At 43.1% G+C, this 19,045-nt stretch overlaps 2 protein-coding genes across 2 annotated transcripts in view; both read right to left on the bottom strand.

The window, feature by feature from the left end:
• Positions 1 to 7,275, bottom strand: part of LOC120025750 (junction-mediating and -regulatory protein-like) — a 68,613-nt gene extending 61,338 nt beyond the window's left edge. The window contains exon 1 of the mRNA XM_038970362.1: positions 5,771 to 7,275. Within this exon, the coding sequence (XP_038826290.1) occupies positions 5,771 to 6,670 (900 nt within the window). The 5' untranslated portion in view covers positions 6,671 to 7,275. The remainder of the gene's footprint in view (positions 1 to 5,770) is intronic.
• A 5,118-nt stretch (positions 7,276 to 12,393) lies between these two features.
• On the bottom strand, positions 12,394 to 17,287 carry LOC120025679 (betaine--homocysteine S-methyltransferase 1-like). Its single transcript, XM_038970240.1, has 8 exons — positions 17,154 to 17,287; positions 16,500 to 16,632; positions 15,220 to 15,332; positions 14,707 to 14,898; positions 14,392 to 14,539; positions 13,957 to 14,139; positions 13,592 to 13,820; positions 12,394 to 13,372 (listed from the first exon to the last, which is right to left on the bottom strand). The coding sequence occupies exons 1-8, from the start codon at positions 17,181 to 17,183 to the stop codon at positions 13,192 to 13,194; spliced, it is 1,209 nt and encodes a 402-aa protein (XP_038826168.1). The 5' UTR covers positions 17,184 to 17,287; the 3' UTR covers positions 12,394 to 13,191.
• Between the last annotated feature and the right edge of the window lie 1,758 nt (positions 17,288 to 19,045).

Here is a 19,045-nt window from a genome sequence, read left to right on the forward strand (position 1 = left end):
ACAATAGTTCCTCAACGTAGCCTATTTGAAAAAGATTTCCAGTTCTCTTTCGATAACAACTTGTGTGAAAGGAGGGAAAAAATGTAATGCTCTGATCCGGTGGAAACACCATAAAATCGGCCTACCTGATTACTTCTAACTGATTACTTCGTATCCCTTGCGCAAATAGCCTACAGCTGTGTCTGTCAGGAGCTCACTGGCACAGGAAACTGAAGGCCAAGAATATTTTATACAATGATGCAAGTTTGCTAGTGCCAGCTTTTCAGGCCAGACCAAGTTGATAGTTGATACAATGCTTCAAGTTTCTTGCAGACAGGCCATGAGTAGACAATGTGATTTATAGGATATTTCTTTTTTAAATCAGAATATTTTCAACCTGCAGTCTGCAATGTTTTTATTTGTTGGCTTTATGTAGACTATTTTTACATAGTTGGCCATTAGAATTTTTATTAAACATATGATAATGATTGAGGTACAAAGACTTTATTATAAATTGAATAAAACGATTCCACGAAAATGTGCATATGAAAATCATAACTGGCACGGAAATCGGTAGAAATGGTAAGATTAAGTGCCACTTCAAATGGAAAAGGTTGCCGACCCCTGGCGTAGCCTATTACCGGCAACTTCAGGAGGATAACGGCAGAATTTGCAAAGGCCAGCAGCAGCTGGAGGAGGGGGATCGGGAACAGTTTTTTTTTCTTCTGGCTAGGCTACCTTGATCTCTGGCTCCCTTCAGTAATTTGCGTGTCTAATTATTTACATCACAGTGTGCTTAAAAGCATCAGACAAGCTCAGTAGCCTACATATAGTTGATTTTAATAAAACATATAGGGTTTGTCTATATATGGAAAAATACATCTTTTAACTTCTCTAGGATAGGGGGCAGCATTTTCACATTTGGATGAAAAGCATACCCATTCAACTGCCAGCTACTCATCCCCAGAAGATAAGATATGCATATTATTAGTAGATTTGGATAGAAAACACTCTGAAGTTTCTAAATCTGTTTGAATCATGTCTGTGAGTATAACATAACATATTTAGCAGGCGAAACCCAGAGGACAAACCATTCAGATTATTTTCTTTTGAGGTCACTCTCTTTTCAATGGATTTTTCATTGGGAATCCAGATTTCTAATTGACCTTCTTGCAGTTCCTACCGCTTCCACTGGATGTCAATAGTCTTGAGAAATTGGTTGAGGGTTTTTCCTTTGTGTAATGAAGAAGTAGCCCTGTTCAGAACAAGAGTCGAGTGAAGTGAACTTTTTGTTTGAGGCGCGTAACCTGAAAGCATGCTACAGTTTGTTTTAATCCTGTATTGAACACAGATCATCCCGTCTTCAATTTTATTGATTATTTACGTAAAAAAAATACCAAAAGTTGTATTACAAAAGTAGTTTGAAATGTTTTGGCAAAGTTTACAGGTAACCTTTGAGATATTTTGTAGCCACGTTTGAGCAAGTTGGAACCAGTGTTTTTCTGGATCAAACGCGCCAAATAAATGGACATTTTGGATATATATCGTCGGAATTAATCGAACAAAAGGACCATTTCTGATGTTTATGGGACATATTGGAGTGCCAACAACAGAAGCTCGTCAAAGGTAAGGCATGAATTATATTTTTATTTCTGCGTTTTGTGTCGCGCCTGTAGGGTTGAAATATGCTTCTCTCTCTTTGTTTACAATGTTGCTATCCTCAGAAAATACCATCGTTTGCTTTCGCGAAAAGCCTATTTGAATTCTGACATGTTGGCTGGATTCACAACCAGTTTCGCTTTAATTTGGTATCTTTCATGTGTGATTTAATGAAAGTTAGATTTTTATAGTATTTTATTTGAATTTGGCGCTCTGCATGTTCTCTGGCTTTTGGCCAAGTTAGACAGTAGCGTCCCGCCTAAACTCCAATTTTTGGATATAAATATGAACTTTACCGAACAAAACATACATGTATTGTGTAACATGAAGTCCTATGAGTGTCATCTGATGAAGATCATCAAAGGTTAGTGATTAATTTTAACTCTATTTCTGCTTTTGGTTACTCCTCTCTTTGGCTGGAAAAATGGCTGTGTTTTCCTGTGGCTATGTACTGACCTAACATAATCGCAAGGTATGCTTTCGCCGTAAATCCTTTTTGAAATCAGACACTTTGGCTGGATCAACGAGAAGTTTATCTTTAAAATGGTGTATAATACTTGTATGTTTGAGGAATTTTAATTATGAGATTTCTGTTGTTTTGAATTTGGCGCCCTGCAATTTCACTGGCTGTTGGTTAGGTGGGACGCTACCGTCCCACATATCCCAGCGAAGTTAACATTTTTTTGTCAGGGCCAGTCCTTCATTGATTACATTTACATTTTACATTTTAGTCATTTAGCAGACGCTCTTATCCAGAGCGACTTACAGTAGAGTGCATACATTTTATTACATTTTTACATACTGAGAAATATTAGATTAAATAATCTCCTAACTTTCTTTGCCACACAGAGGCTCTATGACTGTAGGGCCCCTTTGATGACTTGTGATTGGCCGATAACAACAAGCTAAGCGCCACTCTCATGAAAAGCATACTGTATTGTCTTTGTCAGCAGCATACCATTTCTTCTCTATTAGAATCAGCTGTGAAGGGCTGCTTGAATACAGAGGGGAGACGAAGGGATTTTTCCAAATAAAAGGCACTTCCGGGTTGGATTTCCTCAGGTTTTCGCCTGCAAAATCAGTTCTGTTATACTCACAGACAATATTTGATAGTTTTGGAAACTTTGGAGTGTTTTCTATCCTAATCTGTCAATTATATGCATATTCTAGCATCTGGACCAGAGAAATAGTCCGTTTACCTTGTGAAAGTTATTTTTCCAAACATAAAAATTCTGCCCCCTAGCTGAAAGAAGTTAATAAGGGCCGATTTCAAGTTTTCATAACAATCGGTAATCGGCATTTTTGGACGCTGATTATGGCCGATTACATAACATTCCATGAGGAAACTGCGTGACAGGCTGAGCACCTGTTACGCGAGTGCAGCAAGGAGCCAAGGTAAGTTGCTAGCTAGCATTAAACTTATCTTATAAAAAACAATCAATCTTCACATAATTACTAGTTAACTACAGATGGTTTATGATATTACTAGGTTAACTAGCTTGTCCTGCGTCGCATATAATCAATGCGGTGCCTGTACATTTATCGAATCACAGCCTACTTCGCCAAACGGGGGAGGATTTAACAAAAGCGCAGTCGCGAAAAAAGCACAATTGTTGCACGAATGTACCTAACCATAAACATCAATGCCTTTCTTAAAATCAATACACAGAAGTATATTTTTTTAAACCTGCATATTTAGTTAAAATAAATTCATGTTAGCAGGCAATATTAACTAGGGAAATTGTGTCACTTTTCTTGCGTTCATTGCACGCAGAGTCAGGGTATATGCAACAGTTTGGGTCGCCTGGCTCTTTGAGACCTAATTTGCCAGAATTTTACATAATTATGACATAACAATGAAGGTTGTGCAATGTAACAGTAATATTTAGACTTAGGGTTGCCGCCCGTTCGATAAAATACGGAACGGTTCCGTATTTCACTGAAAGAATAAACATTTTGTTTTCGAAATGATCGTTTCTGGATTTGACCATATTAATGGCTCAAATTTCTGTGTTTATTATATTATAATTAAGTCTACGATTTGATAGAGGAGTCTGACTGAGCGGTGGTAGGCGGCAGCAAGCTCGTAAGCATTCATTCAAACTTTACTGTGTTTTCCAGCAGCTCTTAGCAATGCTTGCTCACAGCGCTGTTTATGACTTCAAGCCTATCAACTCCTGAGATTAGGCTGGCAATACTAAAGTGCCTATTAGAACATCCAATAGACAAAGGTATATGAAATACAAATGGTATAGAGAGAAATAGTCGACGCGTCATAATTCCTATAATAACTACAACCTAAAACTTCTTAACTGGGAATATTGAAGAATTGGGAATATTGAACCACCAGCTTTCATATGTTCTCATGTTCTGAGCAAGGAACTCAAACGTTAGCATTTTTACATGGCACATATTGCACTTTTACTTTCTTCTCCAACACTGTGTTTTTTGCATTATTTAAACCAAATTGAGCATGTTTCATTATTTATTTGAGACTAAATAGATTTTATTTATGTATTATATTATGTTAAAATGAAAGTGTTCATTGTTCATTCAGTATTGTTGTAATTGTCATTATTACAAATATATACATAAAAATCGGTCGATTAATCGGTATCAGCTTTTTTTGGTACTCCAATAATTGGTATCGTAATTGAAAAATCCTAATCGGTCGACCTCTAATGTGAAGTCACTTGCAGGCACCTCCACACACACTAGATGAGGCATTACCCTAGTTGTTTTATGAGCCTCATTTACCTACAATATGAAAACACAGTGTTCTGTCTCTCTCTCAGTCCAGACATGAGGAAGAAACACCTTACGGAGTCAAACCAGGTCATCATTGCAATAGGGAATACACAAGATCTTTCCAGTAATAACCTAATAACCTCCATTGCCATCAACATCCTGCCATCATTCTTACCCAAGTTTTTCCATAAAAACAAAGGACAGTGTACTCTTCACACAGTACAAATCAGTCCAAATTCAGCCAAATGTTTATACATTTGTCATAACATAATTAGCATTAGCCTACCCAATAACAATCTAGTCCTCATAATGAGTGAAACACCCTTCTGTAACACCAAAGCAATAGCCTGATTGTGAGTAACTGTGAGTCTTATTTGCACCGGTTAGTCCTGCCCTGTCCTAGCCTGCTCAGATGTTCTGTGGTCTCTGACTCAAACACACACACTATGACAGAGAGATTGAGAAGACAGACATAGGGGGGTGGAGAGATAAAGAGAGAGAGATAGAGTGGGAGATAAAGAGAGAAGCAGGAGCGGATAGTTTTTATATAAAGCGTGCCCTAGCACTTACAATAACGATGATGATTATAACAGGGTGATAGTAGGAGCTGCCCTAAAGGAGGAGCTTTACCATCCACCCCCATAGGCACTGGTCTTTGTTACTAGAATGTTGATTGTCCTTTCTTGTCATCATGGTAGCCATTCAAATGATAACATTTAAACTAAGTTTGCTGAACTGCATGACTCAAGTGTGGTGGACCCATACCCCATTATCCAACTATAACCATGGACTCCCCTCCACCTAGCAAGAACTGGATTGTCAGGGCAGGGGCCAGGCCTGATCATATTACAGGCCTGGGACTGTGGAGTTTAGAGCAACAGATGTTTATTTCACTTTTGATCATTATCCATTTCACTTGCTTTGGCAATGTATGTTCCCCATGCCAATAAAACCCTTTGAATAGAATTGAGAGAGAGGGGGACAGACGACATGTGGTTGGGTGACCCTGACATGCATGTTTGATCTCACCAGCCCATGGACACAGTGTGTGTGTGTATACAGTAATGTACAGTAATGCCAGCTGAAACAAAAATTGTAAACACAGTAAAGAGTGTCAGGAGTTTCTCCAGGCATTCTCCTTCATGTGAAACACTAAATACTCTTCATTGTGAGACCAGAATGATGATAATATGATGGCATGAAATCAATTCTCTTGTGTTATTCAACATTTATGGCAGCTATGTTGTAATGTTAGTGATGCAGAACAGTTGAGGATTAATGTAGCTACACTTGTTATTTTTGTCTGGAGACTGGTTCTTCACAACGTTTAGCTATTCCCCAATAAAACATGGGTGCTGAGAGACCGGAGTGAAGTTTAATTTACCTCTTGGAGACGTTTCTTGGCCCTCTGGAGAGCATCCTCATACCCCTTCTGTCTCAGCTCACTCAAACTCTCATAGTACTCTTCTGAGTCATCACTCTCCGTAAAAAGCACCTGGGCAAGGATCTTCCAGCCGCAGGTGTCTAGAGCATGGCCCAGGTACACCTGTAGTTGGTAACACAGGGCATCCGTTTCCCGTTGGGACACCTCCGGGGCCCCGAATAGCACGGTCCACATGCCCACCGGCTCCTCAGGGAAGGGGGGCAGACAGGGCTCCAGGTCCGAGTTGACCGCGCAGAGTTGAACGTGGGCTGCCCGGACGTCCTGGAAGGAGAATAGCCCGGCCCAGCTGTAGCCCTCTCGGCTGCTGTCCGACTCCTCTCCGTCGCCATCGTCCGGGGAGCGAGGCAAACTAGGGACATCCGCTGGTTCCAGGACCTCAATGTCGGTCACCTTGCAGGACACGATGTCCCACGACCCCAGTGTTTTGATAACACTCTCGGCTGGCCTTGACGAGGCACCCACCGCCGCCGTTCTCTCTCGAATGGGGCTCTTTGTCGTTTTTTTTTCTTTCGGGCTGACGTTAGATCTAACTTTAACCAATGTGGAGATGTCATCTTTCCTTTTGGTATGACTTTTTAGTGGAGTTTTGTGTTTGTCTGCCTCGGGGGCTAGTTTGACGGTGACGGGGGATACGAGGTCGCATTCGACAGTTTCCAATAGCGAATCCCGAAATGCTGTCCGTTTCTGTACTGTTCTATTGTGGCAGGTTATGGCGAACTTTCCCTCGATCTCGTTCCAAGCAACGATGAAAATGAATTTGTGTCTTTCCTTTTCGTCGAAAACATTTGGTCGAACGGCCACCCAGTCCGACTCTACAGAATCCTCCATCATGAATGACATCTCATCCAGCCAGTAAAGACGGAGCTAGTGAGCTCACACACAAATACCCCTTTTTACAGTTCTCCGTTGAAGCTAAAAAGGCTAGCTAGCTAGCTACGTTAACTAAAAAGATTACAGAAAACCAGCCGTGGCTAGCTTTGTGTACAAGCTTGGAGTTGATTACCCTCTGAACGTAAAAAGCTCGCCTACATCCATAAGAACAAAACAGACACGAAAAGCGTAAGAGTCGAATTATTATCGTAAATTGGCAGGCTTGTCATCTCTCCACCTGCCTCGCTCACCAGCCTGCTACATGCGCTGGATGGCTCCCTTTGTGCGACTACAGACAATGCAGAGCCGCGGTTCCCATAGTCACGTGTGAGGATCTGTTTACAAGCAGTGAAACGGTTGAGAGCTGCTGTGCTGTCAAACCCGGGGGGGATTTTCTGAACAAACCACTTTTCTGAAATGTTCGGAAATACTGTCTTTACTGTTTCTAGATTGTTAATAGTCCAAAGACAACCGGTGGATATTGTCCATGAGCTGTCCCTCTTTTCCATCCGATAAATTGTTGTTTTGATGTCGCATCTTTACCTCTTTCAAACGTTTTTCTTCCAACTGCGAAGTGCTGTGACGTAGTTCTGCACGAGGACCTAAACATCTGCACGTGGGACACGCAGTGGACGTGGTGACGCAAAAATTAACAACAACAAAAAGTCAAATGTAGCCTACAAATCCCTATTTATTTTAATCAAATCACTTTTAATATAAACCTTTATTCATGTGTTATAAATCATGCATAACACAACTAGTACTTGCCCTGGCAAGTAATCATTTGTGCTCATACAACTTTCACTCTGTCAATGTAGCATATAGACCTGCATTGAACTAATACATAAAATAATAACAAAAGCACCATGACATAAAAGGGTCATAGCAACAAGCATGGTGGTGACAATTTGTTAAATAATCAAATGATACATTTTTCATTAACTTCAGACCATTTGTTGCCAGTGACAGAATCAACTGAATGGTTAGGTTACTCTCATTTGATGTTTTGAGGACTCACCGTTGAACATCTGTTTTGTTTATTTGGGAGGTGTTTAAATGACAGACGTTTCCACTTTTCTGTATTTTATTCTTTATTTAACTAGGAAAGTCAGTTAGGAGCACATTCTTATTTACAATGACGGCCTGTCAAAAGGCCTTCTGCGCGGACGGGGGCTGGGATTAAAAATAAAAATATAGGACAAAACACACATCACGACAAGAGCGACAAGACAACACTACATAAAGAGAGACCTAAGACAACATAGCATGGAAGCAACACATAACACAGCATGGTAGCAACACCACATGACAACAAATGGTAGTAATACAACATGGTAGCAAAACAAAACATGGTACAAACAAACTTTTAGCCATTAAGCTACAATATATTTTGTAAATCATGAATTAATTCGTTTTTACTTGCTGCTTTTGCCTTTGATACAGTCATTGTTTGTTATGATGATACTGAAGCCTACTGGGGATGATAGTGGGCCACATGGCCCAACACTGCCACCTACAGATGATAGTTTATTTCACAGTAGTATACTACAAGGTGATTTCCATTTTGTCCACTTGATGGAATACTTTGTCTCTAAAATGTATGCAGCCAAACTGCTTTAGTCTACTCTAAACCAAGCAGTCACACTATATACACTGCTCAAAAAAATAAAGGGAACACTTAAACAACACAATGTAACTCCAAGTCAATCACACTTCTGTGAAATCAAACTGTCCACTTAGGAAGAAACACTGATTGACAATACATTTCACATGCTGTTGTGCAAATAGAATAGACAAAAGGTGGAAATTATAGGCAATTAGCAAGACACCCCCAATAAAGGAGTGATTCTGCAGGTGGTGACCACAGACCACTTCTCAGTTCCTATGCTTCCTGGCTGATGTTTTGGTCACTTTTGAATGCTGGCGGTGCTCTCACTCTAGTGGTAGCATGAGACGGAGTCTACAACCCACACAAGTGGCTCAGGTAGTGCAGCTCATCCAGGATGGCACATCAATGCGAGCTGTGGCAAGAAGGTTTGCTGTGTCTGTCAGCGTAGTGTCCAGAGCATGGAGGCGCTACCAGGAGACAGGCCAGTACATCAGGAGACGTGGAGGAGGCCGTAGGAGGGCAACAACCGAGCAGCAGGACCGCTACCTCCGCCTTTGAGCAGGAGGAGCACTGCCAGAGCCCTGCAAAATGACCTCCAGCAGGCCACAAATGTGCATGTGTCAGCATATGGTCTCACAAGGGCTCTGAGGATCTCATCTCGGTACCTAATGGCAGTCAGGCTACCTCTGGCGAGCACATGGAGGGCTGTGCGGCCCCACAAAGAAATGCCACCCCACACCATGACTGACCCACCGCCAAACCGGTCATGCTGGAGGATGTTGCAGGCAGCAGACCGTTCTCCACGGCGTCTCCAGACTCTGTCACGTCTGTCACATGTGCTCATGTGCTCAGTGTGAACCTGCTTTCATCTGTGAAGAGCACAGGGCGCCAGTGGCGAATTTGCCAATATTGGTGTTCTCTGGCAAATGCCAAACGTCCTGCACGGTGTTGGGCTGTAAGCACAACCCCCACCTGTGGACGTCGGGCCCTCATACCACCCTCATGGAGTCTGTTTCTGACCGTTTGAGCAGACACATGCACATTTGTGGCCTGCTGGAGGTCATTTTGCAGGGCTCTGGCAGTGCTCCTCCTGCTCAAAGGCGGAGGTAGCGGTCCTGCTGCTGGGTTGTTGCCCTCCTACGGCCTCCTCCACGTCTCCTGATGTACTGGCCTGTCTCCTGGTAGCGCCTCCATGCTCTGGACACTACGCTGACAGACACAGCAAACCTTCTTGCCACAGCTCGCATTGATGTGCCATCCTGGATGAGCTGCACTACCTGAGCCACTTGTGTGGGTTGTAGACTCCGTCTCATGCTACCACTAGAGTGAGAGCACCGCCAGCATTCAAAAGTAACCAAAACATCAGCCAGGAAGCATAGGAACTGAGAAGTGGTCTGTGGTCACCACCTGCAGAATCACTCCTTTATTGGGGGTGTCTTGCTAATTGCCTATAATTTCCACCTTTTGTCTATTCCATTTGCACAACAGCATGTGAAATGTATTGTCAATCAGTGTTGCTTCCTAAGTGGACAGTTTGATTTCACAGAAGTGTGATTGACTTGGAGTTACATTGTGTTGTTTAAGTGTTCCCTTTATTTTTTTGAGCAGTGTAGCACAGTTACATAGAGATAGCCTACCATGTAAAAATTGCATCATTCTGAAAACTAAAAGATACATTTCCTGGAGGAATGTTTGTTTTTGTGAACGGGTGGCAGGTAGCCTAGTGGTTAGGAGCTTTGGGCCTGTCACGTTCCTGACGTGTTTTCCTTTGTTTTTGTATGTGTTTAGTTGGTCAGGGCGTGAGTTGGGGTGGGCATTCTATGTTATGTGTTTCTATGTTGGGTTAAATGTGTTGCCTGATATGGTTCTCAATTAGAGGCAGGTGTTTGACGTTTCCTCTGATTGAGAACCATATTAAGGTAGGCTGTTCTCACTGTTTGTTTGTGGGTGATTGTTGCTGTGTCTGTGTTTGTTACACCACACGGTACTGTCTCGTCTCGTTCATTCCTGTTCGTGCGTTCTTCGTTTTATGTAGTTCTCATGTTCAGGTCTGTTTAACGTCGTTTGTTGTTTTGTAATTATCAAGTGTATTTTCGTGCCAGTGTTCGTCTTGTCAATTAAATTCATCATGTATTCATCACCCGCTGCGCCTTGGTCCACTCAATCACCTATAGACGATCGTTACAGGGCCAGTAACTGAAAGGTTGCTGATTCGAATCGCTGACGCTACTAGGTAAAGAAATCTGCCGATGAGCCCTTGAGCAAGGCACTTATCCAGAGCGACTTACAGGCGCAATTAGGGTTAAGAGCGTCTGCTAAATCATGTTTTCCTATACTCAGTCCTGGATTTTTGATATTCCTGCAGGATATGGTAATTACTGCAGGAATGAGAATTACCTTAATTCGTCAAGTATATTTACACACTCAGAATTTTACTTGGTAATATGGTGCTGCTAGTGACAGACAACATTTAGAGACAAGAACTCTAAGGCAGCGTTTCCCAATCTCGGTCCACGTTTTGGTTTTTACCCTAGCACTACACCTCTGATTCAACTAATCATCAAGCTTTTATCATTTGAATCAGCTGTGTAGTGTTAGGGCCAAAAAACAAAACGCGCACCCCTTGGGGTCCCGAGGACCGAGTTTGGGAAACGCTGCTCTAAGGACTCTAAGTCTTCATACCAGAATGACTACCGCCCCATAGCACTCACACCTGTAATCATCAAGTGCTTTGAGAGGCTTGTTATGGCACACATCAACTCCATCATCCCAGACCCACTCCAATTTGCATACCACCCCAACAGATCCATAAACGAGGCAGTCTCAATTGCACTCCATTACCGGCCTCACCCACCTAAATAAGAGGAATACTGTTCAACACCAGTGTCCCCTCCAAGCTCGACACAAAGCTTAGGACCCTGGGACTGAACCCCTTCCTCTGCAACTGGATCCTGGACTTTCTGATGGTCTGACCCCAGGTGCTGGTAGGCAACATCACCTCTGCCACGCTGACCCTCAACACGTGGGCCCCACAGGGGTGCGTACTTAGTGCCCTCCTGTACTCCCTGTTCACTGCTTAAGTATGGCAATACTACCGCCCTCGATCGCATGGTGCTGCAGACAACCCAGTACATCACTGGGGCCAAGATCCCTGCCATCCAGGACCTCTCAAGCGGTGTGAAAGGAAGGCCCGGAAAATCGTTAGACTCCAACCACCTAAGCCATAGAATGTTCTCTCTGCTTCCACACAGCAAGCGGTACCCGTGCGTCAAGTCTCTATGCACACTCACAGGGCCCTACACACTACGTACACTGATACGCCAACACACATTCACTCCATCCATCATTTGCTCACACACACATGCATTTATACTGACTCTACATACAATCATAAACGCTGCTGCTACTCTGTTTATCATATATCCTAATGCCTTGTCACCTTACCCCTATACATACTGTATCTATCAATCCCTGCACATTGTAAATATGGTACGGGAACTGACCCTGTATATAGTGTACTTTGATATTTCTAGATCGTGTGTTGGTTCTACCTTGTTATTTATAGTGTTACATAGTTATTGATTACTGCATTGTTGGGGTTAGCACTAGCAAGAAAGGCACTGTACCTGACATTAAAAGTAAAATACAGACAGGAATTTACATACATTAAATACAAAATAGGTAGGAACAGAGCCGTAAGGGAATGAGCAATGGATATACTAATATTTACAAAGGATGTACAAATTTACAGTGTCACAATGCATAGATGAACGGAGTGCAAATGCAGTTGTTTTATGTGCAGTTCGGAGAATGCTTAATGTGCATATTACATTCCCTATGAACGAGATGGCCGGTTGGTGAGGGCCCCAGCCGGTGAAAGAAACTGTTCAGATGATTGAATATTTCTGCAGGACATTTTTTGTAAGGGTAGAATGACTGCTTTTTAGTACTCATTTGTATTGAATCATTTCTATTTTGATGTCACAATTTACTGTAATTGTTAATTAACACTTGGTTCTTTTTTATTTCAGAAAACATTTGCATGTCTAATGTTTTGATAAGAAATACAATAAAAAGTCAAACATTAAGGTCACGTGGAAGTTTATTAAATAAAACAGTATTGAAATCAATACTTCCATTTGGTAAGACAATATTTGGCACTAGAACATTTGTGTTCAGAACTAGGCTACATTCTTCACCAGAGCTAACATTGTGTTCACAGTAGTTTTGTTAACACTTTATAAGCTTAGGTTGATTGCACCAGGGATGTATTCATTATCTCTTGCAACGGAAACTGTTTAAAAAACAAACAAATGATGAAGCAAGCAGAACAAAACCTAACTGAATTTGTCCAATAGAAACTGGTTGTTGCCAAATGTTGTTTGGAGTAAACAGTTGTTGCTAAATGTTTTGCAACAGGCTCCGCGTAATGACTACACCCCAGATCAACAGCACACTCTGGAGACGTGTGGACACGACAGCAGCTTTTTAGTTTGTTTCACTAACACCACACATCACTGGCTTGATGACTCCTGTAACATTCTGTCCAAGTAAAGCACATATCAAGTTTGAAATGAGAAATCTATAACATGTTACTTCAATTATTACAGAAGAGTATACGATGGTGCTACACTATGTACAGGTGGTGCAAATCTAAATGACAATAAAAATAACTTTTGGTTGACAAGAAGATGGTCCTAGAAATCAGGAGAATAAGACGTTATCTGATCATTTTTGGTATGTAAACTCGGAATATGTGTGAGCTCTTCCCTCTGCCTTTCTCACACAATACCACAACACACCTACCACGAGTAGAGAACAGCGTCCTCCTGGCTGGTTTTCCTCCAGGGGCTCCACCTCCCTCCTTACCCAGGAGGAATGATCAGTGGCTGGCCTTTGCCTTCTCAAACAGGGGCTTGAGCTCGTCCAGGCTGGTGGCCTCCTTGTGCTGCATCAGGTCGGCATGGCCTTTGGTGACACCCCAGCTGTCAGGGGTGGACATGGAGGGACACTTGGGACGCCCGGATGCTGGCTTCAGCTTCTCCCAGTAGTCTTGGCGGGCCCTGCGGGAAGAGAAGGATGGTCATATGTATACGCCAAACGTAGTTATAAGCTGGTACTAAAATGTTACAGTACTACGTAACCTCATGTGTTTTATAGTACCGATTAGAGTTAAATAATTTAACTCTTGTAATTTTGGACTGGAGTCATATACTGGCACTCCTTCGTGGTTCCTGGTATCTTATTAATTTGTACCCTTGTGGTGTATACGGTCTCGTTACCTGGCACGGACCCAGGGCTTGGTGTGCATCTCCAAGCCAGCACCCCAGTTGCCGTGCTTGACGGAGGCAGCGGGCAGGTAGCCTCTCTCTGTGGCCAGCTCCTCAGCCACAGCCCTGATGTGGTAGGGCTCGAAGCCACAGCAGCCACCGATGAAACGGATGCCAACGTTGAAGGCCTCTCTGGCGTACTTGTGCATGTCCCACCTGGTCAGAATCCTGGGCTCCAGACCTGGGGGAGAGAAATGTAGTCAGAAAGAGGGAGTTGAGGGGGGGAAAGAGGGAGGCAAGAAAGGAAGAAAAAAAGAAAAAGAACACAACTAGGGGGCAGGAGAGAGATTGTGATGGAGATGTTATCGTGTGTGTACCGAAGGGGAATTCTGGCAGGTCGATGAATCCCTGGCAGTTGCAGTCAGGCGTGTGGTAGGCCAGAGGCTGCACCATGTAATGGGCCTTCAGCCCTGCCCTCTCCACTCCCTCTTTCATCATCTTCACAGTCTTCACACAGGTCATGGGGTCAAAGTGGCAGTTGATGCCAACAATATTGGCTCCTATAAGCAGATAAAGTGAGTTGACAGTTTGACAATATCACTATTGACACCGTTTTTGGTTTTACTATCCTTGTGGGGGATCAGAAGTCCTCACAAGGATAGTAAAACAAGGAGGGACCCCACAAGGAAAAGGCTATTTTAGGCTTACAATTAGGGTTAAGGAAAAAGAGTCCAACCTCGAATTTTTTGGTCCCCACAAGGATAGTAAAACAAACATGTGTGCACATCTAATGGTTAAATTAAGTCCCATACCAGCTTTGACCAGCTTGACAGCACAATCCTCAGGGCTGACACCGTTGAGGTCTCCATCAGGGCCGATGCACAGGGAGGCACATACTGGCTTCCCGGACGTTTTCAACACCTGCACGGCCCACTCTGCCTCCTCCACATGCTCAAAGTACTGCACAAACACACAGATGGGGTGAATAAGTGAAGACCGAAAACACAGCATTGTCCAAGTGATGATCCATTGAACATAGAAACGGTCAGGTCAAAATGAGACGTACAGTACCAGTATGTTGTGTATAAGAAAATGTGCTATACGCATGTACAACATCACATTCCTACCTCTGCAATCATGAAATCCACATTCTTCTTGACAAAGACATTGAGCTGCTTCTTGAAGATACCCTTGACCTCGGCCTCGCTCTTGCAGCTCAGGTAAGAGGGGGTCTGGGAGACCCCACCTGCCACCATCGCGTCACCCTCATTGGCCACCTCTCTGGCCAGGTCACAGGCAGCCTCGTTGATTTGCGCACCCTGGTGTCAAAGCAGCCATTGATTAGTGTACAACCTTATTGATGTAGTTTGAGGTCCAGTACAATGTATTTTATATCACAATTGTGAAACCTGCAAAGTAGGCTAAACACCACATTGGGAAATAAAGTGGAGCTGAACAGAACAGGCGTTGAGAAACATATAGTAAACTGATTTACAGGTAGATTAATTTATATAAGCTCTTTCAGTCATTGGTCAATCTTGCTTAGAAATGCTTGGCTAAAAGGTAATTACAGTAGCATGGGTCTGGCATGCTTATTCATTCCCCCCTGAGCTTTCCCAACAGAGCAGACAGATACTCACTGTGAAGCGCTGAGCATTACCCCTGTTCTCCAGCTTATCGTCGCTGGCGTAGAAGGTGAAGGTCTGCATGACATTTGACCCCGCCCGCAGGAACTCACGGTGCAGCTGTCTCACTGGAAGTAAGAGCAATCGGCTTTTGGCTAAGTATTTACAACTTCAACTTAATGCCCTCAGCCTCGTCGGGTTAAAACGTGCACTGTAAAAAGTAACTAGTAGTGTCTACTCCAACAGTCAGTAGAACTCTAAGCATAAAAGTGGTACCAACTCATGTCAATAAGATTTATCACTTAATGTTTGAGTACTGTTAACAAATTAGGTTATAGAGTAAATAACCATTTACTTGTGTTCTGCTAATCTAAAGTAGAGTTCACAAGTTATGATTATTCAATATTTTACAGTCAGTCCAACATTCATAAAATAAGTTGTTATTACTTGATTGTATTATGTTTGTCTTTACTTAAAATAAAGTAGTCAGAGATTGATATTTGAGTAAAACAATGACATGTATGTGTTGTGCTGTAATAGTTACACTTTTTTGCAAGTTAAGAATATTTAGTGCCACATGGCTCTGTTTTGGGGGGATTTGGGGTAATTCAACATTTCAATACGTATACATTGTTTAAGAGTGTTAATAAGGAAACGCATTTCTAAAATAGTATTAAGCAGTTTGTTGTGCTATGATGTGTAATTGATAATGAATAATATCAAAACCGTTGTGAAAACTGACATTCAATAATGAGACAACCCATTCCCACAATCAGCAAGGTAATGTGCCCCACTCGTCATAACAGAAGCTAATGCAGCATATTGTAATGCTTACAGCTCTACCACCAGTTACTGTTCGAGAAATGAGCACGGTGCCCAAGAAGGCCTGGTAAGGGGGGTTCAAGTGGCAAGTCTTCAAACGCATAAAACAATGTTAGGCTAAACATTAAGACACCACTGAAAATGAGTAATCAGAACTACTTACACTAGAAAAACATCTACTTAAAGTACTAACCTTTTTTAGGGACACTATGTTCACTGCAACAAATATTAATGTTCAAGTAACTTCAATCGTTATAGCTCAGAATACATAAAGTTCATAAGACAAAAAACGATTTACAACTTAAAAATATAACAGTATTTCCACAAAAATGTTGTTAGCGGAACTAACTACTTTACAGTGTGCGTCTGGTGGACAAGTTGTAGGCGAGAGGCTACGCGAACTGCTATGTATTATGGCTGATGCATGGTCCAGGCCAGGTAGCCAAGCAATTAGATAAGCGCGCTCATTTTACCAGCCTCAGGATGCTCTGCGGCGGCCTCAGGAGTCCAGGGACCCGCCTTCACGTATCCCCTCTTCTCCAGGGCGAAGACGAAGCCCCCATCCCCGATGACAATTTCGCCTGCATCCAGGCGCTCCAGAATGTTCTGCACAAACATTGCGTAATTAGTTGGTCATTCTCCAAGTATGAAATATGCACGCTTAATTAATATACGCATAACAGCTCCCTGGATGAAATAAGCAAGCCGTAAACTAGGGTCAGTGCTATCAGGAGTCCTTGGGACGTGCCTTCCGTTAACCCCAACCCTTATCCATTTTAACATTTCCACTTCAGTGGGTTAGGGACCCTTAAACTTAGCCGTGTTACCCAAATTAGTACTACACAGTTGGTTCAGACTATCAACTCATCCACCAAAACTCCTAGGGCCGTGTTTGGGAAACGCTTCTCTAAAACAAAGTTACAGAATATAGTTAAAGTAGAAGTCACAATTGTTCCATCAAACACGTTTTTTTGGTGAATTTTTTATAGTTATAAAAACTTACGCATTATACCAAAGAACTTCTCAATAGTTGAAGCAATACATAGCACATCTGCAAAGGTTCTGCAAAAGACTGCATGCATTTGGATACAGCCAATGACGTTCATTCATATTAATTCGCCACTTACCCTCTTAGCTCCAGCGGGTGCCATGATCATTGGTGATTGCAGTTGTATTTTAGATCCACCTTCTCAACCAAACGCCTCGGCTAGATTTGGTGTTTGAAGCAGTGAAACGTCTGCCTTTATAAGCCAAAAGAGAGGTGTGGTGCGCAGTGATGTCACACACAGATCCGCCTGCTCCTGCTTCTTACACATGGCGCTTTCATGACAACTGGGAATTCGGGGAAAAACGGTGTCAAATCATTACGTCAATGATCCCCAGGTTGGAAACTCTGAGCTCTAGAAAGAGGCCCCAGTTCATTAATTGGAATTCCGAGTTGGATGATAGTCCAAAACTATTTTTCATGTCGCTCGTTTTTTTCCGAGTTCCCAATTGTTTTGAACGTACTGAAGTCAGAAGTCGGAGACATCAGCAGATGTCACAACTTACTATACATAAACCAAGCCTACAACCCAAATAGCAAGCAATGCAGATGTATAAATTCCCAGTTGTTTTGAACACAGCATAGATCTCTTTTTTCTCTGCATCTATAAATGCAAATGTAGCACAAAGAACAATTGTTATTTTACCTTGTGCATGTTTACTTAAAAGAAAGATGCATACAGGGCAATGTGCAATAGCTTATCATGGTTGTTTGTAACTTCAGTGAAGGCCCACAGCACAGATATTTAGCATGGGTCAATCAATATGTGCAATAGCTCTTTCCATTATGACTTGGAATTACAGTTTTCTAAGTCATGTGTGACCACCAAAAAATAGGATCACATTTTATACATTTTATTCCAGAGCCTTCAGATATAAAGTGGGACCTCTTTTGCCAAGACTAACATGTGTTCAGTGTTTGTGCAGAAATATGTTTCTTTGTCTGTTTTTGTTAGATTGATTAATATAATTCTTAAACTCATCCAATCTGTTAAGAAAAAAATACACAAATAACTGCAAAATGTATGGCTGGAGAGACATACAGGAGGCTTTGTCCTTGGCAGAGGCACCGGATACACTGGGCCGTGGAGGCGCACTGGAGGTCTCGAGCTAAGAGCCAGCACAACCCGTCCTGGCTGGATGGTTATCTTCGCACTGCACATGCGGGGCGCTGGCACAGGACGCACTGGGCTGTGCAGACGCACTGGAGACACTGTGCGTAGAGCCGGCGCAGGATATACTGGGCCGAGGAGGCGCACTGGAGGTCTGGAGAGCAGGGCTGGCACAACCCGTCCTGGCTGGATGCTCACCCTAGCCCGGCAGATGCGGGGAGCTGGGATGTAGCGCACCGGGCTGTGAACGCGCACTGGAGACACCCTGCGCTCCAACGCATAACACGGTGCCTGACCAGTATGACGCTCGCCACGGTAAGCACGAGGAGTTGGCTCAGGTCTCCAACCTAACTCAGCCAATCTCCTCGTGTGCCCCCCAATTTTTTTTGGGGTGGGGGGCTGCCTCTCGGGCTTCCTTGCTAGCCGTGTTCCCTCGTAACGCCGGGCCCCTTTACTCGCTGCCTCCGCCTTCCTCAATGCTTCCACCTGCTCCCACAGCAGGCGATCCCTTCCGGCCAGGATCTCCTCCCATGTCCAGGATCCCTTGCCGTCCAGGATGTTGCTGCTCCCCCTTACCACGCTGCTTGGTCCTTTGGTGGTGGGAAGTTCTGTCACGGCCGTCAAAGGAAGTAGACCAAGGTGCAGCATGGTGAGCGTACATTTTCTTTTTATTTGTTAAAATGTCGCCAACAAAACAATAAATAACAAAAACGACCGTGAAGCTTACAGGGCATAAGTGCCACTAACAAAGTCAACTTGCCACAACGATAGACAGCTGTCCCTGATTGAGAACGATACCCGGCCAAAACATAGAAATACAAAAACATAGAATGCCCACCCCAAATCACACCCTGACCAAACAA

Source organism: Salvelinus namaycush, chromosome 31 (genome assembly GCF_016432855.1).
Source record: "Salvelinus namaycush isolate Seneca chromosome 31, SaNama_1.0, whole genome shotgun sequence".
Classification (NCBI taxonomy): domain Eukaryota; kingdom Metazoa; phylum Chordata; class Actinopteri; order Salmoniformes; family Salmonidae; genus Salvelinus; species Salvelinus namaycush.